Below are 26,985 nucleotides of genomic sequence, written 5' to 3'. Positions count from 1 at the left end.
AGGAGGGCCTTAGAACAGGGAATGACAGAGCTGGGAGGGGCCTTAGAGAATGTCAGAGATACAGTTCCAAATAATCCAATATCCTCATTGTACAGATGAGGGAACGAGGCCCTGAAAGACAACTCCTACAAAGCTGTGAAATGGCCTCAGACATCTTCTATTCCAACATCCCCCTCATCTTACCCATGAGAAGACTGAGCCGTGCAGAGATGGAGTTTTGCCTAAGGTCCCAGAACTTGGAGGAGGAGATGCGGGTCCTCTGTCCCCCAATCCCGGGCTCTTCCCACGATATCATGCTGACTCGGGGGGCTGGACGGGCAGAGAAGCCAGGAAGCAGGCCACCTGAGATGCCAAGGCCAGGGGCCTGCAGGCCAGTCCCTCCGCAGCTCGGCCTCTCGTGGTCCCATGGGCCATGGGAGCTCTGCTGCTGGCTGGTCACTAAGTGGGACGTGAAGCTTTACAAGGAAGGAGGGAAGGGAAAGAAAGCCTTCCTGGCCCCTTCCCCAGCGGCACCCCAGAAGCCTGGGCTACAGCCCCCAAGTTACATCGAGTACAGCTCCCCCTCACCAGGGTGTTCATTTGCAAAAGGAGGGGGCTGAAACAGAGGGTCTCCACGGCCCTTCCAGATCTAAATCCTATGCTCCCCGGACGAAGATGCTTGATAAATTCCCGTGGTAATATGTTTCAGACATACCATGGAGATAACAGGGGGAAGAGGCCATGTGACATAATGCCTAGAGTACTACGCTAAGAGTTGGGAAGATCTGAGTTCAAATCTCCCTTCAGAAACTTACTTGATCCTAGGCAAGTCACTTAGCATTTATATAGTGCCTGCTATGTGCCAGGCACTTTATTAATATTATCTCATTTAATCCTTAACAACAACCCTAGAAACTAGGTGCTATTATTATCCCCATTTTACAGTAGAGAAAACTGAGGCAAATAGGGATTGAGTGACTTGCCCAAGGTCAAACAGCTATTAAGCATTTGAGGTGACATTTGAACTCAGGTGTCCCTGACTCCAGGCCCAATGCTCTACACACTGTGCCACCCAGCTGCCTCTAAGTGCCTTAAGGTGCCAGCCATGGTGCTAAATTGTGGGGATACAAAAAATGCAAGCACAGCCCCTGCTTTATGAGACTCATATCCTAACAGAGGAGAATGTTGTTGTTGTTCAATGGTTTCACTGTTCATGATCCCACTTGAGGTTTTCTTGGGAGAGACACTGGAGTGCTTTGCCATTTCCTTCTCTTCATTTTACAGATGAGGAAACTGAGGCAAACAGGGTGAAGTGACTTGTCCAGGGTCACACAGCTAATAAATGTTTGACTCTTCGTGACCCCGTGGATCACAGCATGCCAATACTGTCCATGGTGTTTTCTTGGCAGAGATAACAGAGTGATTTGCCATTTTCTTTTCCAGCTCATTTTACAGATGAGGAAACTGAGGCAAACACAGTGAAGTGACTTACCCAGGGTCACCCAGCTAGTAAGTGTCTGAGGCTGGATTTGAACTCACAAAGATGACTCCCCCGGACTCCAAGTCTGGCTCTCTATTCACTGTACTACCTAACTGCCCCAGTAAATCACTTAGAACCCATTTATTCATTCAACAAGCATTTAAGAGATATGTATCAGGTGCCAATCACTGCTCTAGGCCCTAGGAAAATGTAATAGATCTTGCCGTCAAGCAGCTTACATTTGATCCTAAAAGCGTAGCATTTAAGAGTTGGGAAGAACCTTACAGATCTCACTCAGAGTCTCACAGAGAAACACAAATTCAACGGGGACCCTGAGGTCACCAGTAGGACTCCTACATGAACAAAAACCCCAACCAGAACAACCCCTCCTGCCTCCAGAGTTCCTGGGATCGAGGACCCCCACTGCCTCCCGAGGCAGCCCATTGCACTATGGGACAGCTGGAATTGCTAGAACGTGTGGCCCAGCATTAAATCAAAATTCCCCTCTTTATAACTCCCATCCTATGTTTCTCATTCCTCCCTCTGGTGCCAAACTGAAAAAAAGTCTCATCATTCGCCCAAAGGACAACCCTACAAATGCTTGAAAACAACTATTATGTCCCGCTAAGCCTTCTCTTTTTCAGGCTAAACACTCCCCACTTCCTCATGGCTTTCCTTTTGTTTGTATCTGTAATCTTGGTCCTTAGCACAAAGCCTGGCACACAGTCGGTGCTAAATAAATGCTTGTGGGGTAACAATATGTAGCATCATTTTGAGGTACTTCACTATCCTGGTAGCACCTCGTTAGACAATGTCCCTCTGGGGACCCAAGCTGCCACGTGAGCTGGGAGTTAGCCCAGAGCCTGCAACACTTGCTGGCTCACCGCAATCATCCGTTTCTTCTCTTAATTTTTGTTAACAAGCTATTTAATAATGTGTTTGAGAATTTTCTCAGAAATTTAAGTCAAGGCCATTCACGATATAGTCAAGAAACTGTTCTCTCCTTTTTTTTTTTAAATGGGCTGTGGGTCCTTCTTCAGGTCTTCAGTGGGTACCTTCATGGTCTTTCAAATATCTCTGAGAGCAGTTCAGCAATCACTTTGGCTAATTCTTTCAGCCCTGGAGGATTGAGTTTATCTGGGCTAGGGGCTCACTTTACAGATGAGGAAACTGAGGCCCAGAGAGGCGAGGTGTTTCGCCCAAAGTCATATCTTTAGTCAGTGGCACGTGTCAGGTTCCCTTTACATCACAGCAGACTCAACTCAATTTTGTATTTATTAAGTGCCTGCTATGAGGAGCTAGATGGCCTCTTGGATATAAGTACTAGAGGGGCCTTAGAACAGAGGATGTTTAGAGCTGTGAGGGGCCTTAGAACAGAAAGTGTCAGGGCTGGGAAGGGCCTTAGAACAGGGAATGTCCCCCAACTGATAAATGGTCAAAGGATACGAACAGGGAATTTTCAGATGAAGAAATCACAACTATCTATAATTATATGACCATATTCTCTAACGCATTATTGGTTAGAAAAATATAAATTAAAACCATTCTGAGTTACCACATCATACCTATCAGACTGGCTAATATGACAGAAAAGGAAAATGACAAAAGTTGGAGGGGATGTGGGAAAATTAAAACACTAATGCATTGTTGGTGGAGTTGTGAACTGATCCAACCATTCTGGAGAACAATTTGGAACTTCGCCCAATGGGCTATAAAACTGTGCATACCCTTTGACCCAGCAATACCATTTCTAGATCTGCATCCCAAAAAGATCATAAAAATGAGAAAAGGATCCATATATATAAAAATATTTATAGCAGCTCTTTTTATGGTGACCAAGAATTGGAAATTGAGGGGATGCCCATCAATTAGGGAATGGCTGAATAAGTTGTGGTATATGAATGTGATGGAACACTATTGTGCTAAAAGAAATGATGAGCAGGATGATTACAGAGAAACTTACATGAACTGATGCTGAGTGAAGTGAGCAGAACCAGGAGAATATTGCACACAGTAACAGCAATATCGTACAATGATCAACTGTGAATGGCTTAGCTGTATTCTCAGCAATACTAGGGTCCAACACAATTCTAAAAGACTTGTGATGAAAAAAGCTATCCGTCTCCAGAGAAAGAACTGATGGAGTAGGAATGCAGATCGAAGCATAATATTTTAATTTTCTTTATTTTTTGTGTGTTTCCTCTTTTTTGGCCTGTGTTTTCTTTCACAACATGACTAATATGGAAATATGTTTTTCATGTCTGCACATGTATAACCTATATCAAATTGCTTACTGTCTCAAGGAGGGGGGAAGTGAGAGAGGGAGGCAATTTAAAACTTAAAAATTTTTTAAATGAATGTTAAAATGGTTTTTACATGTAATTGGGAAAAAATAAAATATTCAAAAAATTTAAATCAATGTTAAAAATGTTTTATAAAAAAAGATTATGAAAGCAAAAAAAAAGAATAAGGAATGTCAGAGCTGGGAGAGGTCTTAGAACAGAGAAAGTAGAGCTGTGAAGGGCCTTAGAATAAGGGATGTCAGGTCTGGGAGGAGTCTTAGAACAGGGAATGTCAGAGCTGGGAGAGGCCTTAGAACAGGGAATGTAAGATCTGGGAAGTCCTTAGAACACAGAATGTCAGGGCTGGGAAGGGCCTCAGAATAGGGAATGTCAGAGCTAAGAGGGGACTTAGAACATAGAATGTAGGAACTCAAAGGAATCCTAGAACACACAATGCCCAAGGTTGGAGGGCCTTTGGAGAGCATATAACCTAATCCGCTTATTTTGCAGACGTGCAAACAAAGGCTCAGAGAATGAAAGTAATTTGTGCAAGTTCACGCCACAATTCAGGTGACTGAACCAGGGCTGGTTGATGCCTCCTTCTTGATGGTGAAGAAGAATGACCATCTCTAGACTTCCACCGCCATCTTGGCTACCTGCCATTTGGTGTTAAAGGACTCTTGCCCATTCTCAGCTGGAGACACAGTCGGGTGGCTTGGAGGTTAGTGATCTCACAGAGGAGCTCAGGAAGTAGGGAAAGATGACATTGGGGAGGAGAAATGAGTAGAAGAATAGAGAAAATGAAGAGATTCCCCAGAGTCTCCTGATAAGGTGGCCGACCTAGTCTCTCATGTCTGGGGACCATGGGCCTGTCAACCAAACCCAAATACCGAAAGCACTTTAAATTAAAAAAAATAACAAATTTGCTGAATTATCAGAGGAAGGAGAAAGGTACCAAGGATGAAGCATCTGTGCTGTGAGCTATTACGGGCCCTTGACAGATGTGATTCTACCAACCTCCCACCGAAGCAGCAAATAAAGACCTAGCCCCTTTTCTTCTCCTCAGACAAGGATTAATGAGCATGGGGATAGCACTCAGACAAGCAAGGAAAGGCGGTGAACTTTTTCTAGGGCCGCAATTTATCTTGGGAAGACTATTCACATCACTTTTACAGGCTGGATCCTACTATGACCTAGCACATTAATCTCGCAGAATACAATAATAGTAATAATAAAGAGGAGTTGGACAGTTGCCAGGGTTACATTAATAACTGTCGTGAACACCTCCGCTGGCCGCAAGGGAATGGAGAGCTCCATCCCTACTCCTCCACCCCCAGGTCATCCGGCCTTGGCCAATCACCAGCGAGGCTCTGTTGGAAGAGGAAGTGATCTCGCTCTTGTTAAGACTCAGACAAATTTTATGTGAACTTGCAGACTATTAGACGCAGAAGGGAACCATTGAGATGATCTGATCTGACTTTCTCATCATATTTTATTTTAACATTTCTATTCATTTAAAATCGCTTACTTCCTCTCTAATAAAAACCTCCTTTGCATCAAAGTACAGTTAGGCCAGACAAATATAACGGCTACCTCTGATGGTGTATGTCTCATGTCACACCTGTAGCCCACCACCTTTCTACAGAATCCCTTCATTTTAAAGGCAAAGGAAACTGAAACCTAGAGAGGAGAAATGATTTGTTAATAATCACACAGACACAGGAAGCAAGCAGAGTATTGGATCTGAAGTCAGACAACCCAAGTTCAAATCTGGGCTCAGCTATTTGCTACCTCTTTGACCTTGAACAAGTTACTCATATCTCAGTTTCCTCATCTGTAATCTGAGGGGGTTGGACTTAATAACTTTGATGGTCCCTTTCAGCTCCTAAGTCTATCATATAAAGTCCAGCACCAATTGAATAATAATTCATCGAGGGCCTGTTATGGACAAGACGTGATTCTGGAGGCTGATTATTCAGAGGTGGAATAAGACACAGGAGAGACGTGGTATAGTGCAGAAAGAAGGGACTGGATTAGATGGCTCCAGAGTTCTGATCCTATGGGTGACCTTGGACATCACTTCACCTACCCGGCCTTAGTTTCCTCGACTGTAAAATGAGGAAGTTAGACTAGATGACCCCACAATTTCTTCCAGGTCCAAATCTAGATTCTATGATCTCCCCTGAGACTCAGCTTCCTCATCTGTACAATAAGGAGACTACACTAGATGGTTTCTGGGGTCCTTTAATTAATTTAATTAACTACTTTAGTTTCCTGGGCCTCAGTTTCTTCATCTGTACAATCGGCATAGACCAGATGGTCTCTGGGGTCCTTTATCAATCCCTTTAGTTTCCTGGGCCTCAGTTTCCTCATCTGTACAATCGGCATAGACTAGATGGTCTCTGGGGTCCTTTATTACTCACTTTAGTTTCCTGGGCCTCAGTTTCCTCATCTGTACAATCGGCATAAACTAGATGGCCTCTGGGGTAGCTTCCCATTCCAGACTTGGAATTCTCTGAACAGGCAGAGATGAGGAGAGAATTGGCTGCCAGCGTGGGCCAAGGATTCACAGAGGTTGGATGAGGGCAGGATGAGAAGGGGGAGCAGATCGTCAGCTGGTGCAGCAGGCTGCCTCCTCCCACGGTATAGGGGGTTTCACACCCCGGAGCAGCCAGTGCAAAGGCTTTTTCAGAAAGTGAGGAAAGTGGCACGGAAATCTTATGTTTCCTGAGAACGATGCCTCTCCCCTGGCCACATGGTCCTGTTTCTACAGACAGTGTGGCAGACGTCTGCACGCCCACCTCCTGAAGCTGGGGCTTGGCTGGACTCCCCAGCACCCAGCGGCCTGGTGCTGTTGCTCAGCTCCTACACTTCCTTCCCATCTGTTCCAAGCCTTGACTGAATTGGGGTCAGGAAGTTCTTGGGCTGAACTCTGGTCTAGCTACAATCGACAAACAGTCAATGATTATTTATGAAGCACCCACTACGGTCCTGGCCCATAGTGGGTCATTGGCAGATGTCAGCTAGGAAACCTGCTATTCGCATCTCTTCATTAAGCCAATGCCTACTTCAATGCCAGAGCAAAATATCTCAATATCTCTTTCTTCAGGGAAAACCCATCCACATACTCTGTAGCTTCAGAGTATTGACGAGATCCCAGGAGAATAATGAGAACTCAGGTAAGCCGATGCTCTATGTCAGGGGGCTGGGCAATTGTCTTGGACGGAGCTGGGTGAGGCCTGGGGTCTGTCTTCATCTTCATCATAATCATCATCACCACCATCAAAGCTAATATTTATATATAGCTTACAATGTGCCAGGTACTGTGCTGTCCCAGGGCTCCCCCAGGGCCTAGCAAGATGGGCTAGCTGAAAGGAGACAGGATGTTCCAAGAGCCCCCAAGCAGCTGGGACCCAGGCACCTGGCAGGCACCAGTCCATCTTGACCTGAGCAGCTGGTGAGTGCAAGCTGCTGCTCGTCATGGAAGATGACTCCCAGGAAGCCACCAGTGTAGCCCTGGGGTGGTGGGAGCTGCTGTGTCCCTGGGCTGGAGTCACACCTTACCAGCTGCTCTTGAGGCAGCCTGGGCTCCAGCCGCCAGGCTCCAGAACACAGCCAAGGGAGGAGGATTTTTTAGGACGGAACTCCTGGTGATTATTTATGCTCAGAAATAATTATGACTATTGTTTTATTATTGGATGAGAGGTAGAGGGGAGAGAGTGCTGCCTCTGATCCATCCTGGCTACATGACTCTAACCTCTCAGACTCTAAATTGGAGAGAAGATGCCAACCTGCATTGGTAGAAGGGTCTCCTCACCTGGGAGTTCCCTGTACCAAAGAAATCACAGGTGCGTCCTTTATCCTTATCCTTCATCACCATCACCAACACCATCACCATCATCACCATCATCACCATCACCATCACCATCACCATCATCACCATCATCACCATCATCACCATTACCATCAACACCATCACCACCATCATCACCATCATCACCATCATCACCATTACCATCAACACCATCACCACCATCATCATCATCATCACCATCACCATCATCACCATCATCACCATCACCATCATCATCACCATCACCATCATCACCATCATCATCATAAACTTCTTATTTTCTCTTTTCTTTGTGGATGGTACATGAGATAGAGTGCTGGACCTGGAGTCAGGAAGACCTGAGTTCTAATCCAGCTTCAGACACTTACTAGCTGTGTGACCCTGGGCAACTCATTTGACCTCTGTTTGCCTCTGTTTCTTCATCTGTAAAATGGGCATCATATAGCAACTACCTCTCAGGGTCATCGTGAGATCAAATGAAAAATTATCTACAATCTACTTAGCACAGTGTCTGCCACTTAGTAAGCTATATAAATGCAGTTATTATTATTGATTTTAATTTAATATTTTAAAGAATTATTATAGGTCTTATTATGTTATTGATTATTGTTGTTATTGTTATTGTTGTTGAAGTACAAATCTAACAGGCCTGTGGACAAGTCACTCTTCTCCTATTATTCCTTAATGTTGAATGTTCTATAGACCATTTCATAGGAGGATAAAATACTGCTTTTCGCAGCTGAATGAAAGTATTAGGATATAAGCTCCCCCTCTGTGGGCTCCCTGGGACAAGTTCAAGAGTAGGGTGTGGAGGACTCTGCATTTCATCTGGTCCTCACAGAGTTCTCATTTCTTCTTTTTCTTCTTACTAACAAAAATGATCATTATTATTACAGTTAACATAATAAATTGTTTTTTCGGGTGTTATAAACCCCTCACATTTCTCCATCTCACTGTGGCTTACCAAGTACTTTCCTTACAATTGTCCTTTAAGGTTGGTCTTGCAATGATCAATTATGATCATTCCCATTTTACAGATGGGGAAACTGAGAGGGGAAAGGTGCCCCTCTCTGGTGGTAGCAGGGAGGCAGTGAGGCAGGTCACATCAGGCAAGGTATCACAAGAAATGTCATCCTGCATACTTGACTCTGTGCCCCTGAATCTGCTTCTCTCTTATTCTGTGACTCTGACTGCTAGAAATGAGGTCACTCTCTGAAGATGTGGGATCATAGATCTTTGAGCTAGAAGAGGGTATCTGGTTCAATCCCCTCATTTTACACATAAGGAAACTGAGTCCCCCTGAGGAAAAGTCACATAGCTGCAGGGGCAATTGGGTGACACAGAGATTTAGATCACTGGGTCTGGAGGCAGGAAGATCTGAGTTCAAATCTGGCCTTGGACACATCCTAGCTGTGTGACCTTGGGCAAATCATTTAAGCTCTGATTACCTGAGTTTCTTCAATTGTAAAATGGAGATAATAACAGCACCTGCCTCCTAGAGCTGTTGTGAGGATCAAATGAGGTAATTTCCTGGCCCATAGAAGGTGCTATACAAATGCTAGTTCTGATAACCCCTCTTCTAAGGCCCCACCCAGCCCTGACATTCCCTGTTCTAAGGCCCCTCCCAGCCCTGACATTCCCTGTTCTTTTTTTTTTTTTTTTTAATTTTTGCTAGGCAATGAGGTTAAGTGACTTGCCCAGGATCACACAGCTAGTACGTGTTATATGTCTGAGGCCGGATTTGAACTCAGGTCCTCCTGAATCCAGGGCTGGTGCTCTATCCACTATGCCACCTAGCTGCCCCAACATTCCCTGTTCTAAGGCCCCTCCCTGCCCTGACATTCCCCTTTCTAAGGCCCCTCTCAGCCCTGACATTCCCCTTTCTAAGGCCCCTCCCAGCCCCGACATCCCCTGTTCTGAGGCCCCTCCCACCTCTGACCTTCCCTGTTCTAAGGCCCCTCCCAGCTCTGACATTCCCTGTTCTAAAGTCCTTTTCATGTCTGACATTCCATGATTCCATGACAGTAGACAGTTTAAGGACATTAGGTAGGAAGAGTGAGGGGCTTTATATGCCAATATGCCATAGTATTTGCACTCCACATAGTGACAGTGGTTAGGCCCCACTGCTAGCCGCCCCATCCTCCTCTTCTTCCAGTTGTTAGATCCCTCACCCCAAGGCCCAAAGCTGTCATCCTGAAATGCCTCACTTTAGGGTAACTGGGCCTGACCATGGAAGCAGCGCCTTACCTTGGACTTGACAGCCAGGATGATCTTGGGCAGGGCCACGACGAGACACTTGAGTGCGATGGTGATGTACTTCAGCATGAAGTCAGCGATTCCCACGATCCACAGCAGGTCAAAGAAATCCAGGCTGTCCAGGTTGGGCTTCAGAAAGATGAGGCTAGTAGGGAGGACACAGAGAGTCAGGCTCCCTTATTCTATGCATCAACCCAGAGCTGAAGATCAAATTCCCTGCTGGCTTCATTTCCTGGGCCAAGGCAACTAGACTGGGCAGGCGATGGTCCCCCCACATTCTGCCCAGGTCAGGCCACATCTAGAGAGTACTGTGCTTGGGTCTAGAAGGAGATGGCAAATTGGAGAACATGCAAGAGACTGTAACCAGCATGGGAAAAGGGGCTGAGCCCTTCTCACATGAGGACTGGTAGAGGCAACCTGGAGCTGGGAAGACAGGGGTCTTCAAGTATCAAAAGGATTGTTACATGGAAGAATAATTAGGTTTGTTCTCTTTGACCCCTGTTGTCAAAGGGCATCCCTCTCCTGTTTCTAGCCGGTGTCTGGAATAAGTGAAAGGATGTATCTATATTCTTCACTATTAAGTCAGTCTCTCTCTCTCTCTCTCTCTCTCTTTCTCTTCCTGCCTCCCCCCCCTCCCCAGTCTCAAGTGCCTAGAGTTTGACTCAGCCCTGTTTATAAAGGGCCCTGACTCTTCTAAGCCCCAGTGTGTGTGTGTGAAATACAAATAAGGGACAGTGAATCGTGCTAGCTGGAAATGTATCTGAAATTCCAGAACTCCAACTACCCAGCCCCCACCCCAACCCTCTGCTCCAGTTCTCAAGTAGGGCTTGGGCAAAAGGACAAAATTCACCAGACAAGCACCATAGATTCAGAACCAATCGAACCCTTCCCAGGTTGAAGAAGAGAGGAAAAAATATTGCTTATGCCTCCATATCAGCTTTCAAACAAGTGGGGCTGCATTTCAAGGGCTACCTCAACCAAATAGACAACTCCAGGTCACAATAATCGTTCCCTTCTCTGAATTCCTATATATGGCTTATACTCAACAATGTGACTGTTACTTCTAATGGTGCAGATTAAAACCCATCAATCCCTGCCCATCCTGGTCTATATCCTCAACTAATGGTGACTACTGTGACCACGATGATGATGAGATGATGATGATGGCTTTAAGGTTCACAAAGCACTTTACAAACATTATCTCATATTATCCTGACAACATCCCTGGGAAGTCCTGATTTTACAGATGAGGAAATTGAGGCAAAGTTTTAAGTGACTTGCCCAGCTAGTAAGTGTCTGAGGTCATATCTGAACTCTGGTCCTCCTGCCTCCAGGCCTAGTGCTCTATCCATGGTGCTGAAGACCTCTTTCACTTTTTCCTGACATCTTACAGAACTCATATCCACGGAGTATTCATAACTAGAGGCCAGTATTCACCCTTAAAGGCCAGGAGTCCAATTATACCCGAGAAAGGGATCCTGCAGCAGATGCCTGAAGACCTCTGGCGAGGGGAAGCCCACTCCCTTCTAAAGCCGCCAATGGGCTCTTGGACAGCTCTCCAGGAAGATTACATAAGAGTAAGCTCCGTCTCTTGGCAATTTCCTTCTGTTAATGCTAGTCCTATATTTTGGGGCTGACCAGAAAAAGGCTCATCCCTCCTTCTGCATGAAGCCCGTTCATACAGAGCTGTCATGTCCTTATACTCCCCAACCCCAAGCATTTTCTTCTCCAGGTTAAAAGCCCCTAATTTCTTCAGCTGATTCTGATGTGGCATAATTTCAAGGTCTTTCTCTTTCCTCTAAGCCCCCCACCAGATGGTCTCCAACTTATCAATGTCACAGATACATAGCTGGAAGGGACCTCAGAAGTCATCCATTTTATAGATGAGGAAACTGAGGCCCGGGGAGGTTAGGTGACTCGGGATTATAGGGTCACAGATCTAGGGCTGAAGGGAACTCTAGTCCAACTTTATCCATTTTACAGATGAGGAAACTGAGGCACAAGCAAGGTTAAATGACTTTCCCAAAGGGCATTTAGCATCACAAGTCACAACAATCAGAGGCAGAATTTGAATCCAGGTCCTTGGACGTGCTCCAGAGCCATTGCTCTTTCCATAGTGACTTACATCATCTACTTCTTCATCATATGTTGCAGTCTAACAACCCCCTGATCGTTTCATGTCTGCTTATTTTTTCCGCCCAGTTCCTTGAGGCAGCTCAGTGACAAGAAGGACGAGAAATGGAGTCAGGAAGACCTGAATTCAAATCCAGCCTCAGATACTTCTTAGCTGTGTGATCCTGGGCAAGTCACTTCACCTCTGTCTGCCTCAGTTTCCTCAATTGCAAAATGGGGATAATGGTATCTAGGGTTGTTGTGAGGATCAATAAGATAATATTCGTAAAGTGCTTAGCACAGTGCCTGGCACATAGTAGGTGCTTGATAAATGCTTGTTTTCTTCCTTCTTTCTTTGCCCAAGTTCCCCTATCAGAGTCTGGCCTTGAACTCTGGTCTTCCTGACTGCTTCATCCATCACACAAGCTGGTACTGTCTTCTTCCTCTATGGGGGCAGCTAGGGGGCGCCATAGTGCATAGAGTGCTGGGCCTGGAGTCAGGAAGACTCTTCCTGAGTTCCAGTGTGGCCTCAGATGCTTACTAGCTGTGTGACCCTGGGCAAGTCACCTCACCCTGTTTGCCTCAGTTTCCTCATCTGTAAAATGAGCTGGAGAAGGAAATGGCAAAGTATTCTAGTATCTCTGCCAAGAAAACCCCAAATGGGGTTACTGAGAGTCAGGCATGACTGAAATGATTCAATAACAACAATATATCTAGAGTACACTTCCTCCTCTTCTCTGCCTCTCAGAAATTTGTCCTCCATCAGGCCTTAGTTCAGGTGTTTAGGTGCTTCCTCCTCTATGAAGCCTCCCTTGATTTTTATGGCCTCTGCCCCTCCCAAGGTCTAGTGTTTTCTCTCTGTAATATCCCCTAAACTCCACTTGATTCCTCTCTTATTAGCATGAGTAGGGAATGTTTCAGTCTTTGTACTTGTAACTCCAGAGCCTAAAACAGTTCCTGGCATACAGGACGCACTTAATAAATGCTTGGTGGTTGAATGATATTGTATCCTCCCAGGAGAATGGAAGCTGCTAGAGGGCAGGAATTGTTTCACTTTGTTTCTGTATCCCCACCACTTCACACAGTGCCTGGCATACAGTAGGTACTTAATAAATGCCTATTGATTGAATGATTGCCTGGCACAAGGTAGGAGCTAAATCACTTACTTCTGTGTGCTACTGAACAAGCCTGAAGGCTTCTGCTTTGGCCCCTAGGTCCATGTTCTCTACCCTCCCGTTTAAGCCCAGGAGAGTCAGAGAGATGTTTGTGCTCACCTGTTGTACAGCTGTTGGGAGCTAAACGTATACAGTACATAAAGGGTATTCCCCACCAGGAAGGCCAAAATCCAGAAGATGACCAGGACTGATCTCTTTTCCTGAAGACAAAACAAGAGATAGGAAGGAAGGAAGAAGCAATTATTAAGCGCCTACTATGTGCCAGGCACCAAGTTAAGCGCTTCACAAATATTATCTCATTTGATTCTCACACAACCCTGGGAGGTAGATGCTTTTATTATCCCCATCTTATAGATGGGGAAACCAAGGCACAAAGAGGAAAGAAGGAGGGATTTATTAAGTGCTTACTATGTGCCAGGTCCTGTGCTAAATGCTTTGCAAATATTATCTCATTTGATCTCACAACAATTCTGGGAGGTAGGTGCTTTATTATCCCCATTTTACAGTTAAGGAAACTGAGGCAGACAGAGGCTAAGTGACTTGCCCTGAGGTTGGATTTGAACTCGGCTCTTCCTGACTCCTGGCTCAGTGTGATAGGCCTACAGAAGAATCTTCAGTTGAGAACAAAAAGGGAGAAAAAAGGCAAGTCTATAGCCAAAGTCTATAGCCTTTTCTTGGATTTATTCTGACTATACTTACATGTGCATGTTGTCTCTCTTGATAGAACATAAGCTTCCTGAAGACAGGAATAGTCTCATTTTTGTCCTATCTTGTCTTATGCCCAGCACCTACCACTGGGTCTGTTGTTGGTGGCATTTAGTTGTTTTTCAGATGAGGAAACTGAGGCAAACAGGGTTAAGTGACTTGCCCAGGTTTATACAGCTAGTAAATGTCTGAGACTGGATTTGAACTCAGGTCTTCCTGACTCCAAGCGTGACACTCTGTGCACTATGGCGCCACCTAGCAGCTCTGCCACAGGGCCTAGCACCTAGTAAATTCTGACTAAATGCTAGCAGATTCACTCTTCCTTCTCTAAGGACAAACTATTTGGAAAGTATCTTGGTATCATGTAAAGTACACAGATCTTACAACTGGAAATGTGGATTCAAATCCTGCCTTTGACACTCAGTGCTGGGCCTGAAGATAGGAAGATCCGAGTTCAAATCCTGCCTCAAACACTAACTAGCTGTGTAACTCTAGACAAAGCACTTAATCTCTCTCTGCCTCAGTTTCCCCATCTGTAAAACGGGAGAATAATGGCACACACCTCCCAAGATTGTTGTGAGGATCAAATGAGATGGTAGTTGTAATGAGCTTAGCAAGCCTCAGAGCACCAGAGAAAGGATAACTTTTAGTATTAGCGCCATCACTTCCGTGACACCTTGGAAGTCATTTGACTTAGCTGTGTTTATTTCCTTATCCATATGAAAACAATATGTCATTTCTTTAGCACAAGGAATTTACAATGAGAATAAAGGACAGTGTTCATTTAAAAGGGTAATTTATTTAATAAGGAGCTAACAAAGATGACATATCATAACTTGTCTATAACTCTGTATATAGGTCCTCTTTGCTTTCCCTATGGTCATACAACTAGTAAGTGTCAATGCTGGTATTTGAACTCTGTTCTTTCTTTTTTTTTGGTGAGGCAATCAGGGTTAAGTGACTTGCCCAGGGTCACACAGCTAGTAAGTGTCAAATGTCTGAGCCCAGATTTGAACTCAGGTCCTCCTGACTCCAAGGCTGGAGCTTTATCCACTGCGCCACCCAGCTACCCCCAAACTCTGCTCTTTCTGACATCAATACTCACATGGCAAGAATTCATGTCACTCTCCCGTCGGCTGGCACTCTAATCACGACGGTAAGTTGTTTCTATTATTCCTCATTAATAAGACGGGCAAAGAATTGAAAATATAGCCGGTGGGGGCAGGTAGGTGGCGCAGTGGATAGAGCACCGGCCCTTAAGTTAGGAGGACCTGAGTTTAAATTCAGCCTCAGACCAAACACTTGACACTTACTAGCCGCGTGACCCTGGGCAAGTCACTTAACCCCAATTGCCTTAAAAAAAAAAAAAGGGAAAATACATCCGGTGTTGGGGTAATAGAAATGTACATGGTGGGTGTGCACTGCAGGTCACTAAGTGGCATGGCGGATAGAATGATGGAGTTGGACTAAGGAAGACCTGAGTTCAAATTCAGCCCCAAATATTTACTAGTTTTGTGACCCTGATTAAGTCACTTAACCTCTGTCTGCCTCAGTTTTCTCAACTGTAAAATAGAGATAATAGCACCTCCCTCCTAGGGTTGTTGTCAGGATCAAATAATATAATATGGGTAAAGTGCTTTGTAAACCTTAAAGTCCTATATAAATGCTAGTTATTATTATTTTATATTATATCCTATCTCTATTTTGTATACATTTGGAATTAACATATATTGTATTCTATATTACATTCTATTTTTATTTTGTTATATACTTTGAACTGATTTACATGTTGTATTATATATATATTCTATTCTAGACTTATATCCTATCTTTATTTTTATACACTTTGAATTGACATATATTATAGTGTATTATATATTCTATTCTAGACTTATATCTTATCTATTTTGTATACACTTGGAATTAACATATATTATATTGTATTCTATTCTATACTTACAGCTTATCTTTATTTTTATATACTTTGAATTGACTTATATATTACATTGTATTATAGATATTCTATTCTATTTTGTACTTACAACCTATCTCTATTTTGTATACATTTTGAATTGTCATGTTACACTGTATTATATAAAATCTATTCTATCTTATTTTGTATACACTTTGAATTGACATATATGATATTATATAAATTCTACTCTATTCTGTTTTGTATATACTTTGAATTGATATATATTACATTATATATATAGTCTTTTCTATATTTATATTATATCCTATCTATTTTATATACACTTTGAGTTGACTTATTTGTTTATATGTTGTATCCTTCTAGTAGAATATGAGGGCCTTGAGGGCAGGGATTGTTTTGATTTTGTAAGGGGATTCCCCAGCTTCAAAAACATAATAGGCCCCAACTAAATAAGTATTTTTTTAATTGAACTGAATTCACGGCCATCTTCCTTTTGTGGAAGCAATCCCCTTGGCTACTGACAAAAGGCAGCTCTGTCTCCATTCTAGGACACAGGAGCGCACGGAGCACAGGCGGACTGCCTTTGATTAGACGAAGTTAAGCATTTTCCAAGGTCCGCTGGCTTCCCATGATAGTCTGTTGCTGGGATGAGATGATGTCATCACTTTCTCATTGTCAACCTAAGCGAGGTTTCAGTAAATGCTCGATCCGCCCTGTCTCCAGGCACAGATCAGAATACCGCTCGCTGTTCCAATGTGCATTTGCAGAGACTGGACAATATAAATGCCTCTCCATCCACCCATTATTTCAGGAGCGGTCACGGTGAATGACCTCAGAAGGCACTCCGGGCCAACAGACGGTTGTGATGAGTGTGATTAAGCCACTGAGGAACCTTTTTTACCCCAGTAAATCACGCCTGCCAGTTTAATTCTCTATAAATCCAGGCCACAGCCAAAGGATGAACGTGGACTTAGCCAAACATTGGGAAAGCCAGGACACAATACACTAGAAAAGAAGGGAAAGCAGGTTCTTCTGGTAAAGATTTTCACTAGAAAATCTACCCTAGAACCGCTGAGTTCAAATCCAAGAAAAATTATTATTACTACCTTATAAATATCTACTTATAATGTAAATAACATTGTATATTACAATATTGTTGCTTAATTAGTATATCATCATTTAATATTGCTATTTATTAATTATATTAAGCCTTAAATACATTATTGGTAATATTAACATATTAATAAAAGCAAAATGGAGAGACACTGTAGCCTAGTAGAGGGCTGGCCTTTAGGACAGCTAGGTGGTGCCACAGTGCATAGAGTGCTGGGCCTGGAGTCAGGAAGACCCATCTTCCTGAGTTCAAATCCAGCCTCAGACACTTACTAGCTGTGTGACCTTGGGCAAGTCACTTAATCCTGTTTACCTCTGTTTCCTCATCCGTAAAATGAGCCGGAGAAAGAAATGGCAAACCACTCTGGTATCTTTGCCAAGAAAACCCCAAATGGGGTCACGGAGAGTCAGACATGACTGAAACAACTGAACAAAAACAATGACCAGCTTTTTTTGTTCAGATTCAGGACCTGTCTCTGCTACAGACTAGGTGTGTTATCATGGAGGCTGCAGGTGGTGCCACAGTTCACAAACTGCTGGATCTGGAGACAGGAAGACCTGAGTTTAAATCCAGCCAAAGGTACTTACCTAGCTGTGTGACCCTGGGCAAGTCACGTAACCTCTGTGTGCCTCTGTTTCCTCATCTTTAAAGTGGGATAATAATAGCACCTACCCTACAGTTTTTGTGAGGTACACATGAGATAGTACAGGGTGTCTCAATTTCAGGCTATCATAAACTGTTAGGATTAAATGAGATAACATTTGTGAAGCACTTATCACAGTCCCCTGCACACAGTAGGCACTTAATAAATATTTGCTGTCTTGACTTGACCTCCATGACACCTTTCCTGATATCCCCCGGCTCATAGTGCCCCTCGCACTTTGCATTTATTTTTTATATAGTTGAACACAGATATGTACGTGTTGAGAGACAGTGTAATTTCCAGTGTGGCCACAGGGCACTCTGGGGTAAGGCGCTTCTACCAATGGAGGCCCCTGCTCCCCACCATGTAGCCTCAGAGAGCTGGGTGTTAAACAGCAGCCAGGCTGCATGTGGTTTATAACACTTGAGCACAGCCTGGACGAGATTAAAATGTAATTGGGAAATATTTAACAAAATAAATAAAAATACAATATAACATAAATAATGGGAATTTGTGGTTTTCTAAGTCAATATGAAGCCTGCAGTTATCAGTTTCTATTTGAGCACTGAGATGGAAGTGACTTGTCCAGGGTCACACAGGCAGTGTGTTTCAGAGGCAGGATTTGAACCCATGTCTTTTTGAATCCAAGGCCTATTCACTCTGCAGCGCTGCTTCTCACTGGATTCATCCTTCCAGACCTCAGTTTTCTCATCTGTAAAATGAAGGGGTTGGACTAGATGCCTTCGAAGGCCCTTTCTGGCTCCACATCTTTGCTCTCCTGACCCTGTCACAGAAGAGCTGCTGAACTGAATTGGGGAAGGCATTTTCCACACTGGAAGGTCCCCATAAGGATGAAATGACAAGTCTGAAAAAAGATCATAGGATCATAGCTCTTGAAGACCTGGGCCTCAGAGGCCATCTGGTCTGAGACAGAAAAGGAAACTGAGGCTCAAGGAGGTGCCAGTGACAATAAGAGCTAAGATCTGGACTCAGGTCTTCCTAAATTCCTGCCTGGCTCTCTATCTCCTATCCCATGCTGGAAGCAGAACTAATAAAGATAATAATGACTGATTTTTATATCATGCTTAAGTTTGATGAAGTGTTCTGCTCCCAACAACCCCGGGAGGCAGGTGGAATAACTGTTATGCTACACAGAAGGAAAGTGACACTGATTTGCCCGCCCAGGGTCGGCCAGATCAGAATTTAGGTTTTCCTGAGTCCAAATGCCTCAGTCTCTCCACTACGACAAAGTGTGTGTGCCCTGTTCTGCCCGGCCCCAGAGGGTAGAACCAGGAGCAGTGGGGAGAAGAGAGGCAGTTTTGGGCTCGGGGAATGGAAATGCTTCTCAACCTTGATAGCATTCCCAAAGTGGGCACCCCCTCACCAGAGGCCTTGGACCACAGGGTGGGTGGCTCCATGTTGGGCATAGTGGAGTGGGGATTTATAAGCAGCTGGGCAGCACCATGGATAGCACACTGGGTTTGGAGTTTGGAATACCTGCATTCAGGAACTGACAGGTGTGGCAAGTTACTTCATCTGTCTGCCTCAGTTTTCTCATCCGTAAAACGGGGATAATAGCACCCACCTCCCAGGACGGTTGTGTAGGTAAAGTACTCTGCAAACGTTAAATCACTATAGACATGTTAGATGCTGCTGCCTCAGTTTTCTTGTCTGTAAAATGGGTGTAATGATTGCACCTACCTCTCAGGGGTGTTGTGAGGATCAAATGAGTGCTTTGTTAACTTAAAAGTACCATAGACTCGCTAGCTATCATTATTATGTATTCTTCTTACACATGCCAACCCTCGAAGAGAGCTGTCACGTCATCCCCTAGAGCCTTCTCTTGGCTAAACGTCTTTGGCTCCTTCCGCCTGTCCTCATGATGCAGACTTAAGGCCCTTCTCCATCCTGACTGCACCCCTCGGGATCCTGTCCAGCTTACCAATGTGCTATCTGAACTATGGCGCCTTGAAATGAACACAATACCCCAGAGGAGGTCTCATGAGTACAGAGGACAGCTGGACTCTCATCTCTTCTCTCTGCCCTTCTTCCTGCCCAATACCCCACCAGCTTTCTTGGCTGGCCCACTACACTGCTGAAATGATGTTCGTAATAGCGAAGGCTGGCAAAAGAGGTTTGGGGAAGAGGTCTCATGAGAAACTGAGGCACCTGTCTGTCCCCGGGGAAAAGACCAGAGCCCTCCCTCCATGGGAAACGAACAGACTCACCTTCAGAGACACCTGCTCACGGAGAGTGGAGTTGGCGTAGGCGAATGTGCTGGCCATCCCAATGCACACGGCAATGCCTGGGGGGACAGATGGGGGTCAGGCTCGTTGGTGGAAGGAAGGAAGGGGCACTAAAGGCATTCCTAGGATTCCCCTCCACCTCCTAGCACCCATCCCCAGCTTCCTTCAGAGCACAGCTCCTCGTACACAAGGCCTTCCCCCCTGCCCACCATTATTAGCATCCTCTCTAACCCCTGGATGAAGCCACTTTGTATGGACTCATTCCTTATCTGGGGAAGCACACCGAAGGGAATCTCCCAGACAGCCTTGGATGTTTTCATTTGTACTCTCTGTATCCAATGGAAGATGAGGTATACGCTTAATATTACTGTGTGCTTGTCAATGATTTTATTAAGTACCTTCTAAGTGCAAGGCAAGAGAGGTAGCCTGGGGTAGTGTCTATAGAGCCAGTCTCAATCAAGGCGGCCTGGGTTCAAATTTCCAGGCAATTCTCTAAGACTGTGTGTGAGGTGCCACATAGGTGCTGATCTGCATTGCTAGAAAAACTGGGAGTCCCTTATGTTGATGAAGTTAAAGGTCTAGCTCCCCAAAAGGCCTTAATGCTCAGTATGGTGCTTTGCATGGTTTTAGAGGAAAGGGAGTTAGGGGACAGGAGAGGTGGTCTGAACTTGTGACTTCATCTGGGTAGGGAAATCCAGACTTGGAAACATTTTCTGTTGGTATACATTTGCAACCTATTTGCAACTTATAATCGTAGTTGCTGGGGCCCCTGAGAGGTTAAGTAACCAGTCTACAGCCATATAGGCAGTCATTAGATGGCAAAAGCAGGCCTTGAACCCAGGTCATCCTGGTCTAAAGTCACCCCCCCCAACCTGCCTCTCTTGCCTAGCCCATAGTATGGAGGGAACTTATGATTTCATTGGCATAGGGAATCCCAGGTGAAGCTTGGCACCTGTGCTAAGACTTAGTCTCAACTGTCCAGAACACTGGAAAGAGAAGGGAATTAATGAAACGGTGATAATAATTCATTTCAACAAATTCAAGTCTGATATTAATTGAGTTTTTAAGCCACCTTTTCCTAATTAATGAGACAGATACAAAGAAAAGAACAGTGGATTTTGGAGTCTGAGGTTATGTCTGACTCTTCATGCCCCCATTTGAGGTTTTCTTGGTTGAGATACTGGAGTGGTTTGCCATTTCCTTCTCCAGTTCATTTTACAGATGAGGAAACTGAGGCAAACAGGATCAAGTGACTTGTCCAGGGTCACCCAGCTAGTAAGTGTCTGAGGCCAGATTTGAACTGAGGAAGATGAGTCTTCCTGACTCCAGGCTGGCGCTCTATGCACTATGGCGCCACTTGTATAAATGTTAGCGACTGTTGTTATTATTATTGTTATTGTTCAAGGTCTCATAGGGATAAAGCATCAGAGTGGTCATCTGAACCCCAGTTGTCTGACTAGAGAGTGAAGGATCTTGGCTCTCTAGCCTTGAAATCCGTGATCTAGATCAAAGTTAATTCTCTTCCATGTTCTTTCTGGGTCACTCAAGACGGACCCTCTCAGAACTCACCCAGCTTATGTTGGAAGCACAGTTTGGCCAAGAGGATTAAGATGAAAGGCAGTCCTTTCTGCAGCCAGCAGATCACGGCCTTGAGTTCTGAGAGGGCTGGGGCCGGCGTCCCTGGCTGATCTTCACCACCTTCTTCTCCATGCCCGTGCCGATCACCACCCACATGTAGCAGAGAGCTTCCCCGGTGGTGGCCGTGGTGGAAGTGGTGGGAGGCTGGTCGGTGATGAAAGGTCCCGCTCTCTCCCCGGCTGGTGCCTTCTTCTCGGGGGGCTGGCATCTGTATGAACACCTCCCCACCTCCAGGGGATGAGCCCAGAACCAAGCCTGACTGGAATGGGGTGGCTGTGAGGGTACCTGGCTGCAGACCTGCTAATCCAGAGAAGATGGGCGGAGGGGAGGAATCTTCGAGCTTCAAACCTTCGAAGACACCACTTTCGTCCACACTGGTCTCAGAGCTGAGGGTCTGGCTTCGGTTTCTGAGGTGAAGAAAAAACAAACAAACCAACAAATCTTCTGTTTTTTTACTTTTCTTTGTAACCCCAGTGCTTAGCACAGTGTCTGCACATAGTAGGTACTTAATGCTAGCTGACTGTGGAAAAAAATGTTCCCAAAAGATACACAGGCAGTTGAAAGAAGCTCCTATACATGCCAAAATATACTAAATATATTTAGTATAAACACTTTAGCATTTATATACTATATAGAGTACTTTATTAGTATTTATATTATATATTAGTATAAAGATATTAGTATTTATACACTATATATATAGTATAAATACAAAATATACCAAAATGTTCATAGCAATACTTTTTATAGTAGCAAAGAACTAGATACAAAGTAGATGCTCATTAGCTGGGGAACAGCTAAACAAGCAGGAATGTCATGGGCTACTATTGCATTGCATGAAATGAACAATGTGATGAATCCAGAGAAGCATCAGAAGACTTACATGAACAGATGAAAAGTGAACTTAAACACTGATTTCAAAGCATGGAGAGGAGTGGGAGGGAAAGAATGTGGAACTCAAAAGAAAAAATGAATGATAAAAATAAGTAATTTTTAAAAAATAATGGTAAACTAGGGGGCAGCTATGGGACACACTGGATACAGCAGTAAGCCTGGAGTTAGGAAGACCAGAGTTCAAATCTGGCCTCAAACACTTACTAGCCGGATGACCCTGGGCAAATCACTTAACCCTGTTTGCCTCAGTTTCCTCATCTGTAAAATGAGCTGGAGAAGGAAATGGCAAACTACTCTGGTATCTTGCCAAGAAAACCTTACGTGGGGTCACAACGAGTTGATCATGACTGAAATGACTGAATAACAGCAAAAACAACAGTAAACTAAAAAAGAACCAGGGGAAAAATATACACAGTCAATTAATCCATAAGCATTCATTAAGCACCTACTGTGTGTTAGGTTGGGGCTGGCAGGTGTCACAGTGCATAGAAATCCAGGCCTGGAGTCAGGAAGACTCATCTTCTTGAGTTCAAATCTGGCCTCAGACACTTACTAGCTGGGTGACCCTGGGCAAGTCACTTAACTCTGTTTGCCTCAGTTCCCTCATTTGTAAAATGAGCTGGAGAAGGAAATGGCAAACCACTCCAATATCTCTGCCAAGAAAATCCCAAATGGAGTCACAAAAAGTCAGACATGACTGAAAATGACTGAATAACAACAAAAGTGTGCCAGGAAGGCACTGTGCTAAAATCTGAGGGATACAAGGGTAAAAGAAGAGGCTGGACACCCCTACTTCAATTGGTCAATGACAGAAATCTGATTTTAAAGTTTTTAAAACATGTAAATGAGGTTATTTACACCCTCTGATTCTTTTTTCTGGTTCTGAACTCCACTTTAACTGGGTCAAAGAGTCTGGAAGAGCAGTGACTGACTAACTAAAAGAGCTAACTGTGCTCCCAAGGGCTTTAATGTTCTTCAGTTCTGTGGTGGATCAGTTAGGTGAGGAAGGACTCCACATTCAGGTTCATTAGAGGGAATCACTCTTGGCTACAGAGGCAGAGGACAGAGAAGAAAGTTTCTCCCTCTTCTTTGTCCCTATCCCTCCAATGACCAAGTCACTAGAGAGAGAAGACCACCATTCAGAGACCAAGCATCCGGCCAATAGCAGATATACTGAAGGCAAATAGTCACCCAAGAAAGGAGAGGCTAGAAGGGGGAGCAGAGAGAGACAAACTGAGAACAAATATTGATACTGATGAAATCATTTCAAGGAACATGACCTCTGACACCAGAGAAAAATGCAAGCTCTGGATTCAAGAAAGGGTTTCTAGTAACGAGAAGCTGTGAGCTCACCCTCGGACAACATGTGTCCTCTACCTGTGACTCACTGCCTAAATGGAAGGCAGTGGATTCTGACTCTCTTCTTAGTTTACGCCTAATTCTCCCCTGGGCTCTGCCTGTGCATCCTTGAGGGAGAGTACGCCATAGGCTTTTGGGAGAATTTGTACCAACTGTCCTGACTACAAGAAGTTATCTGGCTGACTGATGTCAACAAAGAACACACTAGTGAAACTCCCTTCTGTCATTTCCTAGGTCATACTAGTATTCCACCACATTAACGTACCATTTTTGTTCAGCCATTCCCCAGCGGATACCATAGTTTACTGTTCTTTGCCAATACAAAAAGAGCTGCTGTAAATATTTTTGTGTCTGCATAAATATAAATATAAATTTTTGTGTCTGTATAAATATTTTTCTTTTTTTATCTTTTGGGAGAATACATCTAGTAGTCATGCTGCTGGTGGCCAAGGGGTGTGCATAATTTAGTGACTTTTGGGGTATAATTCTAAATTACCTTCCAGAATGGCTGAATCAATTCATAATTCCACCAACAGTGCATTAATGTAACTGGTTTCCCACAGCCCCTCCAGCATGTCATTTTCCATTTTTTGTCATCACTGTTACTCTGATGGATGTGAGGTAGCACCTCAAAATTGCTAGTTCAAATCCAGCCCCAAACACTTACTAGCCGGCAATAATTGTAAAGCACTTAGCATTGTGCCTGGCACATAGTAAATGTTATATAAATACCTCTCCACTTTGTATCTGTTCCCCTGCCTGGTTTTTAACTCTACAGAACAAGATATCCCCAGTGTCCTGTCCTGACTCTCCTCCTACCTTTTCCTGCCTCCTTTAGATTGCAAGTTCCTTGAGGGAAGAGATTGTCTTTCTTTGTATCAATTGTATGCCAAGCCCTTAGCATGGTGCCTGGTACATAGAAGGTGTTTCATAAATGTTTACTAGCTGGAATTATTAGCTATTATTATTAATTTACATTTCTATAATTATTAGTGATTAAATATTTTTTTCATATTCCCGTTGACAGCATGGGCATCTTTGAAAATTGCCTGTTGATATGCTTTGACTATTTTTCAATTAAAGAATAATTCTTATTCTTAAAAATTTATATCAATTCTTTATATATCTTGGAAACGAGACCTTTATAAAATAAACTTGCTATGAGGATTTTTCTAAGTTAACAATTTCCCTTTAATTTAAACTACATTGATTTGGTTTGGACAAAACCTTTTTAACATTATGTAATCAAAACTGTCCATTTCATCTCCAGTGATTCTCTCCGTCCCTTGATTGGTCAGAAACTCTTCCCCTGTCTATGGATCCAAAACGTGACATCTAAGGAGCTGACATTCTAATGGAGGAGAAAACATTGGTACATACAAGATAAATATAGGGTGTTCCAAAAGTCTTAGTGTAGTTTTGAACTTCAATATCCATTAAAACCAATAGCTATTTAATTTCGATTAAATTTAATAGCTATTAAAGCTTAAAACTTCACCAAGACTTCTGGGCCACTCCGATGGAAGGCAGCCTTAGAGACAATGGTAAATAGAAAAATGAAGCAATCTTTACTCTCAAGGAATTGATGATTGCGCAACAGTGGAAACAGCAGCCAGAAAAGAAATGGGATGCTGAGTAATTATAATGACCAAACCTGGCCATGAAGAGTTAAGAAAACGTGACTCTTTCTCTTCTCTGCAGAGGTCATCAGGGAGGGGCCTATGGGTGCAGAATACTATATATAATGTCAGACTAGGTCAATGCAGTGTTTCATTTGCTATTATGCATTCTTTCTTCCTTTTCTTTCTATTCTTTGTTACAGGGGGCCATCAACCTGAACTATATCTTGCCCCTGAACCTAGATGGCTCTGAAGAAGAAAGGGAGGCTGGTGACTTTGCACAGCCCTCCCTCACTCAAATCAAGTCATGGCATCAGCTGCCTGATGTCATGGTGCTCTTCGAGAACGAAAGACAAACACAACAATACAACAATGACAACAACAACTTTTGTTACAAATGGCTTTGGGGAGATAGTAGGATGGGAGGGATAATTTGGAAATCAAGGTGATAGAACCCCCCCAACAAGATATCAATTTTTTTTAGAAAGACAGGCAGAAAGTACTCAAAGAAGAGACTAAGTGAGGAATGAAATAAGTAAAATTCATGTTCCTAGAATTTCAAGAGCTCCAGCCTGGATTCTAATAAATGTGATTTAAAAAAAAAAAAAGCTAACATTTATATAGCGCTTTAAGGTTTGGAAAGTACTTCCTTTCATCATCTTGTTTGATCTTCCCTACGATCCAGTGAGATATGATGCCAATGTTATCCACATTTTAGAAATGAGGAAACTGAGGCTGAGAAGGTAAAGTGAATTGTTCCAGAGTCACACAAATAGACAAATGTCAAAATCAGGATTTAAATTCACATCTTTTTTTGACTCCACATCCAGCCCTCTATCCATTTCTATAGTCTGCTACTTCTCTACAAATTTGAGACTCAATTATTCCCATTCCCTGGGGGATCCATCCCCACAGATATTAGGTAGTTAAGTCACCATGGAAATAACAGTGAATTGGGAGTCAAAGGAACCTAGACTTTTATCTTATCTATTTGACCTTGGGGGAAATCACTGGTGTGAAATGAGGACATTGGGATAGGGGATGTAAAAATCCCTTATTAGATTTAAATCTTTAATCTCATTTTTTTTTGGCCCAGAGAAGTCTCTGGGCATTCAGGAATTTGGTCATCAAACTGACATTCACTTTCAGGGACAGTGCTCTCAGTCTTCCCCCAACATGGATAGCTCCAGAGGTAATCAGGACCTTGGACAAGTCATGTTGTATGTGGCCCTTCTCTTTCTAAGACTATTCATCTTAATGAACCTGAATTAAAATAAACATCAAGGTTAATGTTACTAAAGTAAAAGACAGCTAGTGGTACAGTGGAAAGAGGGCTGGGCCTAGAGGCAGGAAGATCTGAATTCAAATCCAGCTTCAGCTTCTTATTAGCTGTGTGACCCTGGAGCAAGTCACTTTCCCTTGCTTGCCTGTTTCCTCAACTGTAAAACAAGAATCATAATGGCATCTACCTCCAAGGGTTGTTGTGAGGATCAAATGAGACAATGTTTATGAAGCTCTTGGCACAGGGCCTGGCACATAGTAAGTGCTTAACAAATGCTTCTTTCTTTCCTCGTGTTCCTCCTTCCTTCCTTACTTCTTCCCTTTCTTCCTTTCCTCCCTCTCTTCCTTCATTTCCTCTCTGCCTCTTTCCTTCCTTTCTTCCTTTCCTCCCTTCCTCCTTCCTTCCTTTCATT

General features: G+C 43.7%; 1 protein-coding gene across 1 annotated transcript in view; it reads right to left on the bottom strand.

The window, feature by feature from the left end:
* The window catches only part of RNFT2 (ring finger protein, transmembrane 2), a 72,052-nt gene that overhangs the window by 34,066 nt on the left and 11,001 nt on the right, over window positions 1-26,985 (bottom strand). The window contains exons 3-6 of the mRNA XM_027865325.1: window positions 21,351-21,826; window positions 19,764-19,840; window positions 13,237-13,337; window positions 9,842-9,995 (exon numbers count right to left, since the gene is read on the bottom strand). Coding sequence (XP_027721126.1) covers window positions 9,842-9,995; window positions 13,237-13,337; window positions 19,764-19,840; window positions 21,351-21,826 — 808 coding nt within the window. The remainder of the gene's footprint in view (window positions 1-9,841; window positions 9,996-13,236; window positions 13,338-19,763; window positions 19,841-21,350; window positions 21,827-26,985) is intronic.

This window comes from Vombatus ursinus, unplaced genomic scaffold (assembly GCF_900497805.2).
Source record: "Vombatus ursinus unplaced genomic scaffold, bare-nosed wombat genome assembly UNPS02001287.1, whole genome shotgun sequence".
In the NCBI taxonomy this organism is placed as follows: domain Eukaryota; kingdom Metazoa; phylum Chordata; class Mammalia; order Diprotodontia; family Vombatidae; genus Vombatus; species Vombatus ursinus.
The sequence above is the reverse complement of the archived record's forward strand: the minus strand, read 5'-3'. Positions and strand labels throughout refer to the sequence as shown.